General features: G+C 47.6%; 1 protein-coding gene across 1 annotated transcript in view; it reads left to right on the top strand.

Annotated features, from left to right (window-relative positions):
• Positions 1-1,180: 1,180 nt before the first annotated feature.
• Positions 1,181-17,151, top strand: part of cacna2d2b (calcium channel, voltage-dependent, alpha 2/delta subunit 2b) — a gene marked incomplete at both ends in the record, with an annotated part of 138,855 nt that continues 122,884 nt past the window's right edge. Inside the window, one exon of the mRNA XM_084316007.1 lies at positions 1,181-1,296. Coding sequence (XP_084172133.1) covers positions 1,181-1,296 — 116 coding nt within the window. The remainder of the gene's footprint in view (positions 1,297-17,151) is intronic.

The following is a 17,151-nucleotide window of genomic DNA, read 5'->3' as shown; positions in this document are numbered from 1 at the left end:
AGAAATCAGAAACACTGTTTACTCACAGGTTCAATTCGATGAATTGAAAATGGGGGACCCTGATGTAAACAAGACGAAAGTCTTTCTCTGGTCTGCATCCCCTTAACAATTGTATGTATTGAGCTGTACTGTACTGTACCCATTCTGCAATCTGTTAATAAAGTTTTCAATCAATCAATCAATCAGGATACATTGCATGTAAAGGGATTTGTCTTGGTGACAACGAATCAGGGATGCAACAGCTTGCAGTTTCATGGTATTGATCTCTACATAAACGTATACTATGTTACAGTATGTATTTCATGTAATGGCAGCATATAGATAGACAGATAGATATAGATAGATAGATAGATAGATAGATAGATAGATAGATAGATAGATAGATAGATAGATAGATAGATAGATACAGGCAGACATAGATATACAGATTGATAGATGGATGTATGTATATTATATATATTTATATAGATAGATAGATAGATAGATAGATAGATAGATAGACAGATAGATAGATAGATAGATAGATAGATAGATAGATAGATAGATAGATAGATAGATAGATAGATAGATAGATAGATAGATAGATAGATAGATAGATAGATAAATTAGATAGATAGATAGACGGATATAGATAGATAGATAGATAGATAGATAGATAGATATAAATCTAGATATAGAGCATCGTCGATCGATAGATAGATGCCCGTTTGATTGATCCAACATGTTCACTGATTCCATAGCCTTTCCCTTCTCACAGAATATGCGGTAATTAAACATTCCCCTTTTTCATCTAAGTGATTTGACACTGAAAATAAAGAGCACGTGTATGTAATGTATCTGGATGTGTAGTAGATTATTCTACTGTACAGTACACTACTGCTGCCCGCTGTGCGCGAGGAGCGCGCCTGCATCCTCCGCTGCTGGTGAGAGAGAGGTGGGCGCGCGTCGAGGCGGTGTGTGCAGCAGGCGAGCGGCTCTCTCTGCAGTGTCCTCCTGGCAGCTGCGTTCAGTGCATCTCCGACGGTCCATGATGATGAGAACGCCTGCTTTTCTAGTGTCAACACGACAAGAGGAACCGACGTGAAAATCTGGACACACATATGCATGATTCGAGACGAACGGGAACGCTTCATTCACGCATTGAAAACCCGTGACTAGAATTTTTTTTTTTTAATGGAAAATGGCGATAGGCACACAGTCTCGCAGCATCGTCTGCTTGGTATCTCTCCAGGTTCTCTTGATTCTCGGCGCACCATGGCCCGGAGCAGAGGGGCTGACGTTCCCTCAGCAATACACGTAAGTAGTATCACATAGAGACCTCATTGACAGCATTAGCATATTGGTCGCCAAACACTTCAGGCTTGTTCAGAGTGGACTTCAGCCCCCTATACTTAATGTTCGCCGGCTGTTTTATGTCATGTTCAGAGGTGCCACAAACCTATCGATATATATATAGCGATTCGTGGCTTTTTATGGTGTGAGCTCAGCTATACAACGAACAGACAAATTATGTGTCCATTAAAGTGTCAGTAGCTACTGTTGCCATCAACCTATTGCAATACCCTAAACTGTGTTATAAACGTGCTTATTTAAATTTCAAGTAGGCCTAAATCATAATCAAATTGTTGTGGGATTGCTTTATGTTTCTCTCGGATAGGTTTTTTTACGAGGTGATTTATTATAGCCTTAGCTGAGTTATTGTCATGTTATTCCCCCCGGAGCTTCAAGAGGTGCCAGCTGTCTTGCCATATTATTGTGTATATCATAGCACGTGTCCGTCTTTTGTAAATACCTTGACTGTTTATAATATATTTGATGTTTTAATTGTGGACCAACACCTTTATTTGATAACAATAGCACAGAATCAGGGTTACACAACACAACAAGGAAACTATGCCAACTGAATCTCCAGTTGTGTGGTTATCTCGCGGCTTGTTTTGGCCTTCACGTGTGCGTAACGGTGATGCTTTAACTTTGAAGAACCGCCAGGGAAGTTACATGGATTGTAAACGTCTGTATATCAGATGTAGCTCCAGGCCTGTGTAAGTGTTTGCTGGCCCAGCACTGACAAGAACAACCCTCCTTAAATCCTTGTGGTTGTCAAGCTGAAAGAGCCTTGTCTACTGTGTCTTATTTTCCCACTCCTATTCTTCTGCAGAGGAACTCAGATTTATTTTTCTGTAGGCTTGTGAGCTAGAGGTAAAAAAGAAAAAGAAAACGTCATATTTCGACCAAACGCAAACTAGCACAACATAAATCTCGCACACAGCGACCTCTCAGAAAGCAGCAAGAGACAGCCCATCACTCATTCACGACGTCATGGAGACAAGACAGCCTCTAGCTGCCAGGGAGGGAGGCTACATTAAGAATGAACTTCATCATCAGTGTCTTTTTTCTTTAATGGTCCTCGTCCTCATCCTTAACCCCTTACTTTTTAACCCTTTCATATCACTACCACCACACTACAGAAGGTTGTAGTGTGGTAGTGATAGGGTTAACCTTCTGTAGTGTGGATGTGAAAGGGTTAACCCTTTGTCACGTGGCAGTGAAAGGGTTAACCTTCTGTATTGTCGCCGTAAAATGGTTAACCCTTTGGTAGTGTGGTAGTGAAAGGGTTAAGTAAGAGGTACGCACTTCACACTTGAGGTCACCACAGTGATCTGGGTCTGTCCTCCAGGCTCTGCAGTCAGACAGCACTCAGTCTCACTGACTGACTGGCCAGATGGTACTGTGGACCTCAGGCCAGAACAAGGCTTACTCTAGCCAATCACAGCTGGAGTTACTAGGTTTTATTTACCTACTAGTCGTGCAGTGTCTGTTTGGGGCGTGGCCATTCGGAGTGCCCGTTCAGAACAGGGGCTGAATGCTCGGCTCTCGGTATTGCTGCTTGTTAGTAGTGTTGTTGGGGGGCGTGCCCCGTTCAGAATGCGTGCCCGTTCAGAATGTGTGCTCGGTGCCGGTTCAGAATGCGTGCTCGGTGCCCATTCAAAATGTGTGCCCGGTGCCCGCTCAGAATGTGTGCTCGGTGCCCCGTTCAGAATGCGTGCCTGCTCAGAAAGCGTCCCGTTCAGAATGCGTGCCCGGTGCCCGACACGTTCAGAGTATGTGCCTGTTCAGAATGCGTGCCCGTTTAGAATGCGTGCTCTGTGCCCGTTCAGAATGCATGCCCGTTCAGAATGTGTGCCCATTCAGAATGCATGTCTGTTCAGAATGCATGCCTGTTCAGAATGCATGTCTGTTCAGAATGCATGTCCGTTCAGAATGCGTGCCCGTTCAGAATGCATGTCCGTTCAGAATGCATGTCCGTTCAGAATGCATGTCCGTTCAGAATGCATGTCCGTTCAGAATGCGTGCCCGTTCAGAATGCATGTCCGTTCAGAATGCATGTCCGTTCAGAATGCGTGCCCGTTCAGAATGCATGTCCGTTCAGAATGCATGTCCGTTCAGAATGCATGTCCGTTCAGAATGCATGTCCGTTCAGAATGCGTGCCCGTTCAGAATGCGTGCCCGTTCAGAATGCATGTCCGTTCAGAATGCATGTCCGTTCAGAATGCATGTCCGTTCAGAATGCATGTCCGTTCAGAATGCATGTCCGTTCAGAATGCGTGTCCGTTCAGTATGCATGTCCGTTCAGAATGCATGTCCGTTCAGAATGCATGTCCGTTCAGAATGCATGTCCGTTCAGAATGCATGTCTGTTCAGAAATGCATGTCCGTTCAGAATGCATGTCCGTTCAGAATGCATGTCTGTTCAGAAATGCATGCCTGTTCAGAATGCGTGCCCGTTTAGAATGCGTGCTCGGTGCCCGTTCAGAATGCATGCCTGTTCAGAATGCGTGCCCGTTCAGAATGCATGTCTGTTCAGAATGCATGCCCGTTCAGAATGCATGCCCGTTCAGAGCGGGCCGATCACTTGGCTCCTGGAAGTGCTCCTTGCAGTGTTCTCGAGAGGGAACAAAATGACACTGGCCAAACAGGACCATGATGGCTATTTAAACTTATGATGCTGCTACAGCACCAGCTATTAGCCAGATGGCACCAGATTTGTCACGGCCACACGGACATCATATCTACACATGTCCACCAAATTTGGTTGTAGTAGCGCAAAGCGTTCAAGAGATATGACATTTCTTGTAATATTAGCCCTGCCCACAGCATTTGAGCAATATTTGAGGGCCAGCTATAAAAAAAAAAAAAAAAAAAAAACTGTATAGAATATCAAACATTTGAAAAAGTTACAGAAATGCTCTGTACCACATTTGGTGACAATTGCGCAAAATCTGTATGAGGAATAGTGAAAAAGTGATTTGGACAAAATTCGATGTAACGGAAAATCTATCTCTGATGCAAATGGCCGTTGCTTACATGGATAGATTTGTCTATAGATCAGTTTTGTTTCTGAGTGTTATGGTTCAAAAGTTCCAGGCCAAAATGGAAAGTGTCACCAAATTCGACTCTGCACTCAGCGGTTCCTGATTTGATTTTGATTTGATTTGAGATATGCGAAGGACAGGACAGACAGAAACACAGACACACAGACAGAGATTCCTTCCTTTATACTTGGATTCGAGTCGAGGGTACTATGAATCAAGGAAGTAAGTCAATGTGTGTTTGTGTGTGTATATGCTTGTGTACTGGTATGTGTATGTGTGTGTGATGAATTGGGGTATTGCGAGGTGGGAGCAGTGGCTCTCCTCTCCACAGGTTTTTTGGAAACAGCCAGCCCCAGGTCTCTTCCTGTAAGCTCAATGAAGCAGAATCACCACGCCGAAGAACAGCATCTCATTCCAATTAAGAATTAATACTGCAGCAGTCAGGATTTATCCCCCCCCCCCTCTCTCTCTCTCTCTCTCTCTCTCCATTTCTCCCACACTACACCCTGTTCCCTCCCTCTCTCCTCTGCCCTGCCTCCCTCTCTCCCCCTCTCTCCAATCTCTTAACTCCCTTCTTTCTCCGACGTTCTCTCTCTGCCCATTCACTCCATCTGTCCTCCCCTCTACCAACTCCACCCTCTCAACCCCTCTCTCTCTCTCTCTCTCTCTCTCTCTCTCTCTCTCTCTCTCTCTCTCTCTCTCTCTCTCTCTCTCTCTCTCTCTCTCTCTCTCTCTCTCTCTCTCTCCCTCTCTCTCTCCCTCTGTAAAGTGAATATGGGTCACACAGCGTGCAGTGCCTCTCTTTCCCCTGTCCCAGGGGTGTGTATGTATGGCAGGTAACAGAGTCGAGGCAGAGGAAGCACAGCGGTTCAGCTGCTTCCGTCGCAGCAGCACTAGCAATAACAGAGTTCCGCGTTGATGTCTGGCCCATAGGGGCCCGAGCGGAGGGAGGAAAGGGAGCGCGGCTCACTGCAACTTTGGGTTTAGGCTCCGACTGCTCCGAGTCACACAGTTAACCCTTTCACTGCCACACGACAGAAGGTTAACCCTTTACTATCACACTACCGACAGGGTTAACCGGCTGTTGTGTGGCAGTGAAAGGGTTAACCTTCTGTGAATTGTAGTGAAAGGGTTAACCGTTTGGTAGTGTGGCAGTGAAAGGGTTAAAGCATCTCTGCAGTGTGCTGCTGTGGGCAGCGGCCATGCAACCCGCCGTGTTTAGTCACCCAGTGGCTTTTTCTTTTTTACAGTGTAAGTTTCTAAAGCACGTTCCAAATACATTTGTGATTTATTACAACACGCTCACTCCCATGATCAAAATATTCTTAGACAACTAAGAGAGAGAACTGTCATTTAAAAGTGCTTTAGATAACATTTGTATTTGTTTTTATCTTTTTTTTCTTCCTTTTTTTTACAATACATGCTTTTAGAAAGGTGCAGAATAAAAGTATTGCTCCCCCCCCCCCAAACAATTATTGATTTATTGATTTATCATTTTATGCGGGTCCAAAATGAATGTTGTTGTTTACATGTTGCATGCATGTATCCCCTCCATACTTCCCATTTCTTCATGTGGAATGCATCTGATAGGATACATGACAAATGCTGGTGTTCTAGTGTGACATCTAGTGGCTGAATGTTTATAGCACCTTTAAAGCAAAAAAGTAGGCTTTTTTGGAACACGCCAACATTATGGGAAATGCGGATACGGACCACTAACCGAGGGTGGCAATGTCGGCCTGGTTCAGAACTGTTAGACAGTACCCAGGGTTACTGTAATTGTTACAAAGGATCAGATTAAACCGAATATATATATTTATTGATTGATATATATTGCATAATATTTGTATATCGTTTGATATCCCTTGTATATTCCTTGTACATATACACGGAATATCCCTTTAGCCTAGTACAGACCATAATATTTCATTCTCCTATTGGACAGCGGTCCACAGGCGCCAAGGCCATGCCTCCAAAGTCAGGTTCAAAGTCACCGCCGGGGACATGCCTGGACAAGAATGGTATTGCGCAAGGATCTGAGACAGGAATAAAGCTGGTACTAGTTTATTCATCTAAGCGTATAAATAGGGCGCAGGTGAATACAGAAGTGTTGTTACCCAATAAGTTGAAGCCTCACCCACGATACTACGTGTGGTGAAGTATGGCCTGTTTGGCCCCAAATAGAGCATTGAGACCGCGTGCAAATTAATAACTGAAGTGTCAGAGTTTGGCGCTATACCGTCGAGTGCGACATATTTCTATTAAGTCAGTAATAGTCTATTTGTGTATAGTGTATCGTGCGGCTAAAGTTCTACAGTGACCAGCATCACCAACGTTTTCCTCGTATCAGCTAGAGTGCTTATCCAGGCTGGGCTGCTTTCATGGCGCTTTCACCCGAGGAGCCCTAGACGAGGACCGTGTGGACATGTACACTGGATTATCTACCCGACGACTGCATAGCCCTTTTCGGCTGGATTATATTTGCTTTTGGTCCTGTAATTAATGGAGCGGAGAATCGCCGACGCCCACCAGTGTGTGGGATTTACCCTGTGAGGAGCCACGTCGAGTCTGCCCCTCAGAAGCCTGAGGCAGGCTAGCTTTCTTCCCTGTGGAGCTACAGGCTACGGAGAACAGCTGTATTCGTCTGTGGATCAAGATCTTATTGCACCGTCTCCCGTACTCGGAGTCTCCTTATCATCGTTGACCCAGACTCTATTACCGACAGATCCTCTACCCTTGCTGGCTTACAACCAGGGGGACCCTTCCAGTATCTCCCGCTATATATTACTAGTGTACCATAGATATAATTCCCTAAGATTCAGGTTGTATGATTACCTCCTGCGTAACCAGAGAATGGACATTCGTTATTGATTTGCCTACGCACATTCCTTTGCCTTATAAGCGCATTCAAAGTGAAGTAAAGAAAGTATATTATGTACCTTTTGCTGCAATAAATACTTAATTACAACTTTGTGTGGAACCGATTCATTGTGGGGAAGTGTTCATCATTATATATATCATGTACTGTATGGCCAGTAATTAAAGTACATAAGACGGTAGTGGTTTAATGATACCATACTTATCAATACAGTCAGGGAATTGTACACCTCAGTTACAGTAATGTTATGGTTCACAACAGTTTGACAATGACAGTTAATGTTAGGATCACTAGCCAATAGTGTTGTCACGATACTGGAATTTCGACTTCGATACGATACCTTGAAAAGTATCGATACTTCGATACCATTTCGATACAAAAAAAATAATAATAAATATATATATATATATATTTTTTTTTAAACAAATTTAGCTTTTGTTGCTGGTTGATTCTCCTCAGCTTCTCTCTGGTACTATAAGAGAAGATAAATATAACACTTTTAAAACCCTTTGTTTATCTTTAGATCACACATTTAAAAATAACTGTTCATCTTGTTGTGGAAAGGTTGTTTGACACAGCAGGAGACGATATTTCCAATTGTAACAAATAGGTAATTTATTTAAGAAAAGAAGTTCGTTAACAGCAAGAGCTATGGGTCAAAGATGATCGCCACAGCTTGAACAAAAAACACTCTGTCCTGGAACCCTTTGCCTGTCCCTAAATCCCCTCTCAGTCCTGCCCCCATGACAGATATGATGACGTGTCACATCATGTCAGATCTGACATGACGTACATTAAGATGATACGTAGATTTAACATTGGAGAGAGAGAGAACATGAGGAGAGATAAGCAAGATATGATATCCACACACGATATGATGTAAAACATTAAGAACATGAAGAGAGAGTGAGATATGTGTGTTTGTGTGTGTGTGTGTGTATGTGTGTGTGTGTCTGTGTGTGTGTGCGTCTGTGTACAGACGTGTGTGTATTGTATGTGTGTATTGTGACACAGGGAATGTGTGTGTGTGTCGGTGTGTATGTCTGTGCGACTGTGTGTGTCTGTGTGTGTGTGCTGTGTCTGTGTGTGTGCTGTGTATGTGTGTAAGAGAGAAAAGACACAAGATTAGAACACACGATATGATGTACTGAAATGTCCATCTGCTATCTTGAAGCTGTTTTAAGAACATCAGCCAGACTGTCGCCCTAGTGTCTTTGAGCCCTGCTAGTTGACCTATATTAAACTAGTCAAGACTAACCCCTTTCCTACCTCCACCCTCGTATACACATTTTCCCCAACATTCCCCCATTTGGGGCTATCCCTAGTCCCACCCAAATCATATAACCAAGAAAATGTGAACGTCTAACTAAACAAGAAACCTTACTTCATTCACTGGACCCCTAACGGACCAACAAAGGCTGACTACCGTTCTCACAATAAACACAAAACCGCTCAAAACAAGAGTAACAATAAAACATCAAAAAAAAAAAAAAAATACCCCAATTTATAATCCTAACCTGACAGACAAATCCCCCCAACCTCCACCGCTTACCAAATGAGCCACAGTTCCGGCCGGAAACCGCGACTCTCATCAGGGAAAGGAGAAGTTGACCGTCAGAACTAAACATAGAACATCCCTCCCAAAAAAAATGACATTGTCTCTTCCATAACATTGAGTCCCAGTGTCCATCGCTCAGCCCCCCTTCCATGCCCACGCCATAGTCTCCTCACCGTATTGCCAAAAGTCACATTTTGCCAATACAGCAACCACCACGCCACACCTCCAGTCCTCGTAGAAGCATGTCCCCATGCCTGGACGGGAGGCGCTGGTACCGACCTCACCACGTGTCCCCCCATCTTCGACGGGAGGTGCCCATCTTGCCCACTGCGTTAGCCCCCCCCTTTTGTCCCTCCAGTCCCCAGAACCGATCCCCCGACCACTTCTTCTCAATGCTTCCTCAGGCTCAGAACCGACACTCTGCCGATGCCCCTTCCCATTCCGGTTTGACCAGGACCACAAGTAAAATAAACAAAAAATAATAAAAAAATAAAAAACAATGCAATGATTTTCAATGGTTGCAATCTCTATGCCGAAGGATCATTAGAAAATCAGACTAAAATTCCTAGTTAAAGGAATAAACCAACAAAACTGCGCTCAGACCATCCCCCGTCACTCTTAAAGGAAAGAACCAACAAAAAGAAAATGTCCCTACCTCACCATACCCCTAATCCTCTATCCCCTCGTCTCCCTCTAAGGCAGCATAAAGCTGAGGATATGGCCCGATTTGTGGCTCAATCTCTTTCTGTCCCACCATCAGCATTTGGCTCGTTACGTGTGAAGTTACCAGCCTACCCAAGAGAGGCATACCACAACAGAAAAGGAGAACCAATATCAACCCTGCCACCCCGATGGATATCCCCGTCTGCATCACTATGCTTCCCCACTGTCCCAATCTTTCCAACACCCCACTCCCCCACCATTCTTCATTCCGGCCAGAATTCCCCCTCAATTCCTCCCTCAAATCCTTCAGCTTAGCCATGGCCTCGGAGAACTTTCCCCCTGGCCCCACATTCGTCGGAATGAATGTGCAGCAGTACTGTCCAAACATGGAACAGACTCCACCCTTCTCCGCCATTAACCAGTTCAGAGCCTGTCTATTCTGCCACGCCACCGTACTGGTCGCGTGCATCTGGTCCCCCATTGCATCCAACGCCTCCTCGGTGTAATTGAGATACCGCTGCTGATTGTAAAACAAATAGTTGATCCACCCGGTGTTCTTATTGACCGATATCCATGGCAGAATAGACTCAAACCCTGCCGCAATCTCATTCTTAGCCATGAACTCGGCTGGAATGCCCCTTGGCTGTCCTATGCTGTCCAGATACACCCTTGGGTCTGCCTTGTAGCTACGCTTCGTTCGAGAGATAGGAGACTCAGAAGGTCCTTCCGTCACTGATAATGGTAGGACCACCATTGGCATGATCGCCTGAACCCGGGCACATCTACCTGACCAATCTAAAGGAAGTGTATTCCTCAACCTCCTACCGCCGCAGAGCCAGTATTGGTCCGCCAGTGCCATATCCTGGACATGAAAAGGGCAAGCTACAGGCCGTGGGTTGGTATCCACTCCCTTTAACACGACCCCGTGTCCACACTTTCCTTCTTTCGTACAGTTAGTCGTGATGCTCCAAATAGTAGTGCACCGCCCCTCTGCCACCTCCCCTACATCCCGGGTCCCCTCCTTTTGCAAGCACTCGAAATCCTTGGTCAGCCATAGTTTGACACCTCTGGGTATTGGCAACCCCGTCGCTACCCCCTGCACACGTACATCCAATTTCCTACACCGTTCCCGCATAGTGACATCCTTGAAATCCGTGACGTTTCCTGCCGCCTTAAAACGACTAGAGCCGAGAAACCCCAAACACTCTGCCTCGCACCAAGGGCGACTATTATGGGGCCCCTCCCATGCCTCTGCGTCCCTGTCACACTGAGCCCAACTGAACTTCGTGCCCTTCACCAGCAGCCTATCCGGACGTGCCTTGGAGCAGACATAACAATCCTCTATCTGATTCTGCGCGCTCGTGTACTGGACCCACTTAAACCACTCATTCCCTAAAGCCGCCCTATACATCGGGTCAGCCTCCGGGTCTTCCTCGTCATAGTCATAGTCGCCCCCATCTTGTTCCCCGGAAGGAAGCAAACCCCTCAACCTGGCCCAGAGTGAGCCCACTGAGTCCCTCAACGTTCCGGCTGTCCTCTGGAACATATCCTGTCCCCCCACCTCTTCCGACTCAGTGTCCTTGACCTCCCTTTTTCCCCTCACCCCTGTCCCCTGTGATTGGTTCGGGACAGGCTCAACTCTCCTATCTACCCCCACAACCCGATGCTCGTTAGTATAATGGTAAGTATCCCCGCCTGTAACGGGGGAATGGTCAAAATCAAAAACATGCCCTTGCGGTCCTACGGGAAACACCCCGTTTGGTTGTAGTCTTATCTTCTCCCCCCCTTCCTCGATGGAGGGAAAAGGGGGCGCCTGATTCTGAGCCTGGTCATGAAAGTCTGCTGGTACTTGAGCCTGAGCGGGACCCCGTGGGACTCCTACCCACTCAAACCCGTCATCCTCAAGGACGGGTCGACCGTGACGGTTCTTAATGACGTCGTTGTGCCCGGCCGACCGTCCGCACACTGCTGCCAACATCTGCGGGAGCATCAGCAGGCACTGCACCTTCCAGTTGCCGTCTCGGACCCTCCATGTCGGGTTCTGCATAACTGCGATCGATTGTATCCCCCAAGAGATCGCCGCTGGCCTTTATGCAGTGATTGAAGTGGAACCAGGTCGCTGATCCTTTGACTTGGACTGCCGTTCCAGTCGATCGGATCACCTCGTACGGGCCCTCTCTCCGGGGTGATGACCACTTTCTCTTGTGGACCTTTACGAAGACCAAGTCCCCAGGGATCAGTCTCGGTTTGGTGGCTTCCTTCTCCGCCTCCTTCTCCCCCTTTCTCTCCTTTCTCTGCTCCTGTCGAAACACAGCTTCATGTATTTTAGTCACTTGCTGAAGATATTTTTTCAGATCTTGCTCAAAAATATCTAATGCCGGGCCCCTAGCCAGGTGTCTAAATGGCGGTGCTGGCATGCTGCGGCCTGTAAGCATTTCATGCGGTGTTAGCTGTGTTTGGCGGTTTACGCTGCTTCTAATAGCCATCAGAGCAAGCGGCAAAGCATCAATCCAGTTAAGCTTAGTTTGCATACAGATTTTCAACAGTTTGTTTTTAATGACCAGATTGGCCCTTTCCACCTTCCCCTGCGACCCGGGACTATAGACACAGGAAAGGCGCTGTCTTATACCTAATTTCTGCATCAGCCCTTTAACCACCTTGTCGATGAACTCGCGGCCATTATCGCTTTGTAATATCGTGGGAATTCCAAATCTCGGAATGACCTCGCGACACAGGAACTTGATCACTGTGTCCGCGTTCTTGTGTTTAGATGGAATGGCCTCAATCCAGCGACTAAAGCAGTCCTCTACTACCAGGAGGTATCGTTTGCCCTGCACTGGCGTTATCATGTCTGTATAGTCCATAATCAGATGTCTGAATGGTCCCTCAGGGAGGGGTGTGTAAGCCGCCACTGTCGGTACTCCTTTGCGCACATTGCCCTGTAAGCATGTTAAACACCTGGCTAGTGTAACGTCAATTTGTGCCTGAAGCTTTGGGGACCAAAATCCCATTTTCGTGATTCGTTTCAGGGTCTCTGCTCTTCCACAGTGATCAACACCATGAGCCTCAGGTATCACTAAGGACAGAAGATCGATGGAGGCGACTATCAAACCGTTATGACTCCTCCACAGACCATCTGCCCCCCTTACAGCCCCCCTCTCCGTCCACGACTGTTTCTCGGCCTGCGTGGCTGAGTCCTGAAGATCACTCAAATTATCCTCAGTTACCTCAGTCGTCAGTTCGGCCGCAAACATCAGAACAGCCGTGGACGGCACCGCAGCCGCCGCCTTCGCGGCCTCGTCCGCCGCGTTGTTTCCCGTCGTCACAAAGGACAGGTCTTTTCTGTGTGCCTGGCACTTTACGATAGCAATGCTTTTGGGCAACTTTACAGCCTGAATAAGCGCCACAACCTGCTTGTGGTGAAGGATCGGTGAGCCGTCCGATTTCTTAAAGCCTCTTGCCTTCCAAATGGCCGCGAATAGGTGGCATACGCCATGCGCATACGCAGAGTCTGTAAAGATGTTAACCGTGCGATCTTTAGCTATTATGCATGCTTCTGTTAGTGCTATTAGTTCTGCAAGCTGGGCCGAACATGGTTGCATGCATTGTTCGGCCTTTCTTGTTAGTGTTTCTCCGTTAGGTTTGCACTGTACGACGGCGTATCCTGACCTTAAATTTTCCCCCTCCCGATAGCAGGACCCATCCACAAAAAGTGAGAGTTCTGCTATCGCGAGCGGGTCGACTCCCAAATCAGGACGGAGTTTCACGAAAGCCTGTACCTCCACCTCACACTCATGCGGTTGACCCTCGCTCGGGAGTGGTACCAGATCCGCCGGGTTACTGCCGTGGCATGTTTTTATCGTAACGTCCGAGTACTGCAGGAGCCTCATGTAAGCCTGTTGCCGTTGGCTGGTCAGAACAAATTTGCCTCTTTCAATCAAGTTTGCCAATTTGTGATGTGTCCAAATGCAAATGTCATATCCCATTGTCACGGCCGTTGCCTTCTCATACATCAAATGTGCTGCGGCCAGGGCCTGATAACAAGGTGGCAGACCCTGCTCTACCGGCGAAAGAGCTCTAGAGTAATATGCTATCGGTTGTTTTTTCCCACTCCCCCCCTGTGTTTGAGTCAGGACAGCTGTCGCATGCTGCGCTCTATGTGAGACGAATAGGTGGAAACACTTCTCATAATCCGGCAGCGCCAGGGCAGGGGCCTGTAACAACAGACGCTTAATGTTTATGAACGCGTCCTCCCCCTCCTCGGTCCATGTCAAGGGAGCGCGAAGCTTGTCTGTACCCGCCTCTTTTATCATCATCCTCAACGGCGCTGTCGCTATCGTATAGTCCTCCACCCACTCAGAGCTGTACCCAGTCATCCCTAAAAACGTCATCATCTGTCGGACCGTCAATGGCCTAGGTGCCTTGGATACAGCTTCGAGCTGCGTGGGTGAGATGCTTTTTATGCCCTTTTGAATGACGCGAGACAAGTACTCAACTTTTGGCTGGCAGTACTGCAGTTTTGAACGGGATGCCTTGTGGCCTCCCACGGCTAATCCACTCAAAACTTTGATGGAGTCCTCATGGCACTGCTGACGTGTATCCGAGCAGATTAGAATGTCATCTGCATACAGTAAAACCGTGCTGAGTAGTGTGTCGCACACTCCTTGCAAGTCTTCCTTGAGCGCCTTCGAGAAGTAATGCGGCGAGTGCGCGAACCCTTGTGGCAACCGGGTGTAAGAGTATTGTTTCCCCCTGTGGGTAAAAGCAAACAGATACTGAGACTCTTTTTCCAATGGAACACTGAAGAATGCCTGCGTGAGATCAATGACCGTATAGTACTGCGAGCTACTCGGGATGTTTGTCAGGAGGGTGTGTGGATTAGCGACTTCCGCCTCTGGTCCAGACACCACGTCGTTCACCGCCCTCAAATCGTGTACCAGTCTGTACCTAGCCCTGTCCGCCTTTAGCACTGGGTGGATAGGTGTATTACATCTGGATTTGAAAGGGACGAGCACTCCCCCCTTTAACAGTCCCTCAATCTGATGTGATATAGCTTCATCCGACTCTGGCTTCATTGTATACTGTCTGATAAAGGGTGGTCTACAACCCTTCTTTAACCTGACCTTCACTGGCTGTGCCGACAATATTAGACCCACATCTGTGTCGTGTTTTGACCACAACCGTTCCGGGGTGCGCGCCAACATGTCCTGTTCCAGCAAAGCATCCGCCTCTGGAATAACGCAAGGGTCTCCTGGTAATCTGATTACTTGCGGTTTTGCCAAAACTGAAAAGGAAATCATTATTTTTATGAAACTCCCATCTGCGCTGTTCCAAATTAGCGGAGATTCCGTGGAGACCCACCTTTGAGTCTCGGATTCCTGTATCATTGAACCTAGATGTTCGGATTCGTAACCAGGATTTATTCTCAGAGTGATGTGTGGGGCGGCGTCTCTTAGTCTATGTTGTTCCCGTAGATACTTACCCGTGTTAACCCTCAACGCCGCGCCCTGTCTCCCTACAATTATCGCAGATGAGTCAATCTGCACCTGCTCGGGCTGTCCCTGCAACCATGCCTTGTTCCTAACTAGGTCACTATTCGTCAAATATTGTAGTGTGCAATGTGCCTCCATGTTTGTTTGTCTAGACTGAGGCAGTTGGGTTTTCAGAAATGGCTCCCAGGGGGCACAGACCCTTTGCAGCTCTGCATCTATGTTGCCCAGCCAGAACACAGTGGCCTCTTTCTCCCCCGTCCCTTGTAGCATCATTTGGTACACGTCTTGTTCAATTTGAATCCCCTCAGGCGTACATAGGATTTTACAGCCTAGTTTACACATTGCATCTCGTCCCAAGAGATTGCGCGGGGTGCTGTCCGAAATTAATACAGGTATTGTTATGGTCTTGTTGTTATACGTCATAGAGATTGGATCTGATGTGGGTATTAATTGTGTTTTTCCCGAGAATCCGACCGTCCGAACATACTGTCCAGACTGGGGTAAGTGAGCGGCGTATTTTTGCTTTATGCAGGAAAAACCTGCTCCAGTGTCTGCCATCATCTCTGTTAATTTGCCCTCCACTAGGACCTGCAGAATAGGTTCTTGCTCAGCTCCCTTGGAAACCACAATCATTTGATTTCCCCCCGTCGCATTCTCTGGGCACCCCTAGTGATTACCCCCCTGGTTTCGGGGCCCTCCTGTCTCCCCCTGGTCGTGGGGCCCTTGTGACTCCCCCTGGCGCACGGGTCTTCCATACTCCGAGCCGGGACGGTATGGTTGCCTACATCTCATTTCCCTGTGTCCCTGCATGCCGCAGTTCCAACAGTGGAAACGGGGAAACTGTTGTTCGTTCCCCGGTCCCTGTGTAAACCGTGGGCCTGATTGCCCATTCCCTGCCTGCCGCCTGAACGCCTGGTTCTGTGAACTATAGCCATAGCTTCTCACTACCTGAGGTGCAGGCGGGGGTCCCTGGTCCTGCATGGGTGGAGAGGTCGCAGATGACACCATTACTGCCTGCAACCTCCTTTGGGGCTGCAGTTGTTGCTGAGTTAACTTCCTTGAGTCATTTCTATCCTGATCCCTGAGTTTCTGCTCCTGAGCCCTTTGCTTCTCCACACTATGTGTTACATGTGCACAGAACAAAGGATAAGTCATGTCCATTAACCCCACCACGTCTTCCAGTCTATTCTTAACCACCTCTGGAAGCCCTCTCATCACACTTTCTCTAAACATCGTTCTCTGCAACGGGTCAATCTCTGGGTTGTGTCCTAGCTCACCTCTCCACTCCTTCAGTACTTTGTTCACATAGGCGCCAGGCCCTTCCGTCTCCATTATGGGGTTGCCTGCCAGTTTTGCCGGATTAATACGTGATGGATATTGATTCCTGAGTTTGTACCACAACGCCGCTCTATGCGCGTTGAATATGTCTCCATCATGGGCCTGCGTGTCGCATGCCACTCGCATCGATGTGTCACCCATGATGTCCCGGCAGGCACCAACTCCTAGCAAACGCGTCAACAGGGATTTGACGTCACCTACTGCTAGCAGAAAAGATGACGTATTTTCCTCAAACTGCGTGATCCACCTGGAGGCTCCTTCTGAAAGGTCCGGTAGTCTTACTATTAAACCATCGATGTCTAGAGGTGACCATGGCATGTGAAAGATATCGTTCCCCTTTATTAGCAGGGGAAACTGGCCTGTGCTCGTCACACTTCCCACGAATGTAGGGGCGAAAGTCAGGGTTCCTGTAATGTTTCCTTTCTCCTGTCCTGGTTTTGTGTCATTCTCATCTTCCTCCTCATTCAACAGTTTAGTGTGGCCACACGCCCCGTGTTTCCCTGATGTCTGCTGTGCCACATTTTGACGGGCCTCTTCCTCTAACTTCCTCCCGACTCCCTCCCTCTGCCTGCCCAGGTTCTCTACCTCCTTTTCCTCTGCATCATACAACTTCCGACGTACTGTCTCGCCATATGCCGCCAGGTTTTTCGGATAGAGGTCCTGCGGGGTCAGTTTGGGAGGGGGGGTATCTCGCCTAAGGGAGGTCTCTGATCTAGCGGGGGTTTCTGACCTAGTGACGTGTTCTGACCTAGCAGGGGTCCCTAATTCCGTCTCCTCATATTCTCCTCTTATTGTCACAGTGCCCACCGGCAATTGCGTGACATAAGGTGGGGATGTTGGTTTCCCTATA

The sequence above is a fragment of the Notolepis coatsorum genome (assembly GCF_963971535.1).
Source record: "Notolepis coatsorum genome assembly, chromosome: 6".
Lineage (NCBI taxonomy): Eukaryota > Metazoa > Chordata > Actinopteri > Aulopiformes > Paralepididae > Notolepis > Notolepis coatsorum.
Note: the sequence above shows the minus strand (reverse complement) of the source record. Positions and strands in the feature narration are given on the sequence as shown.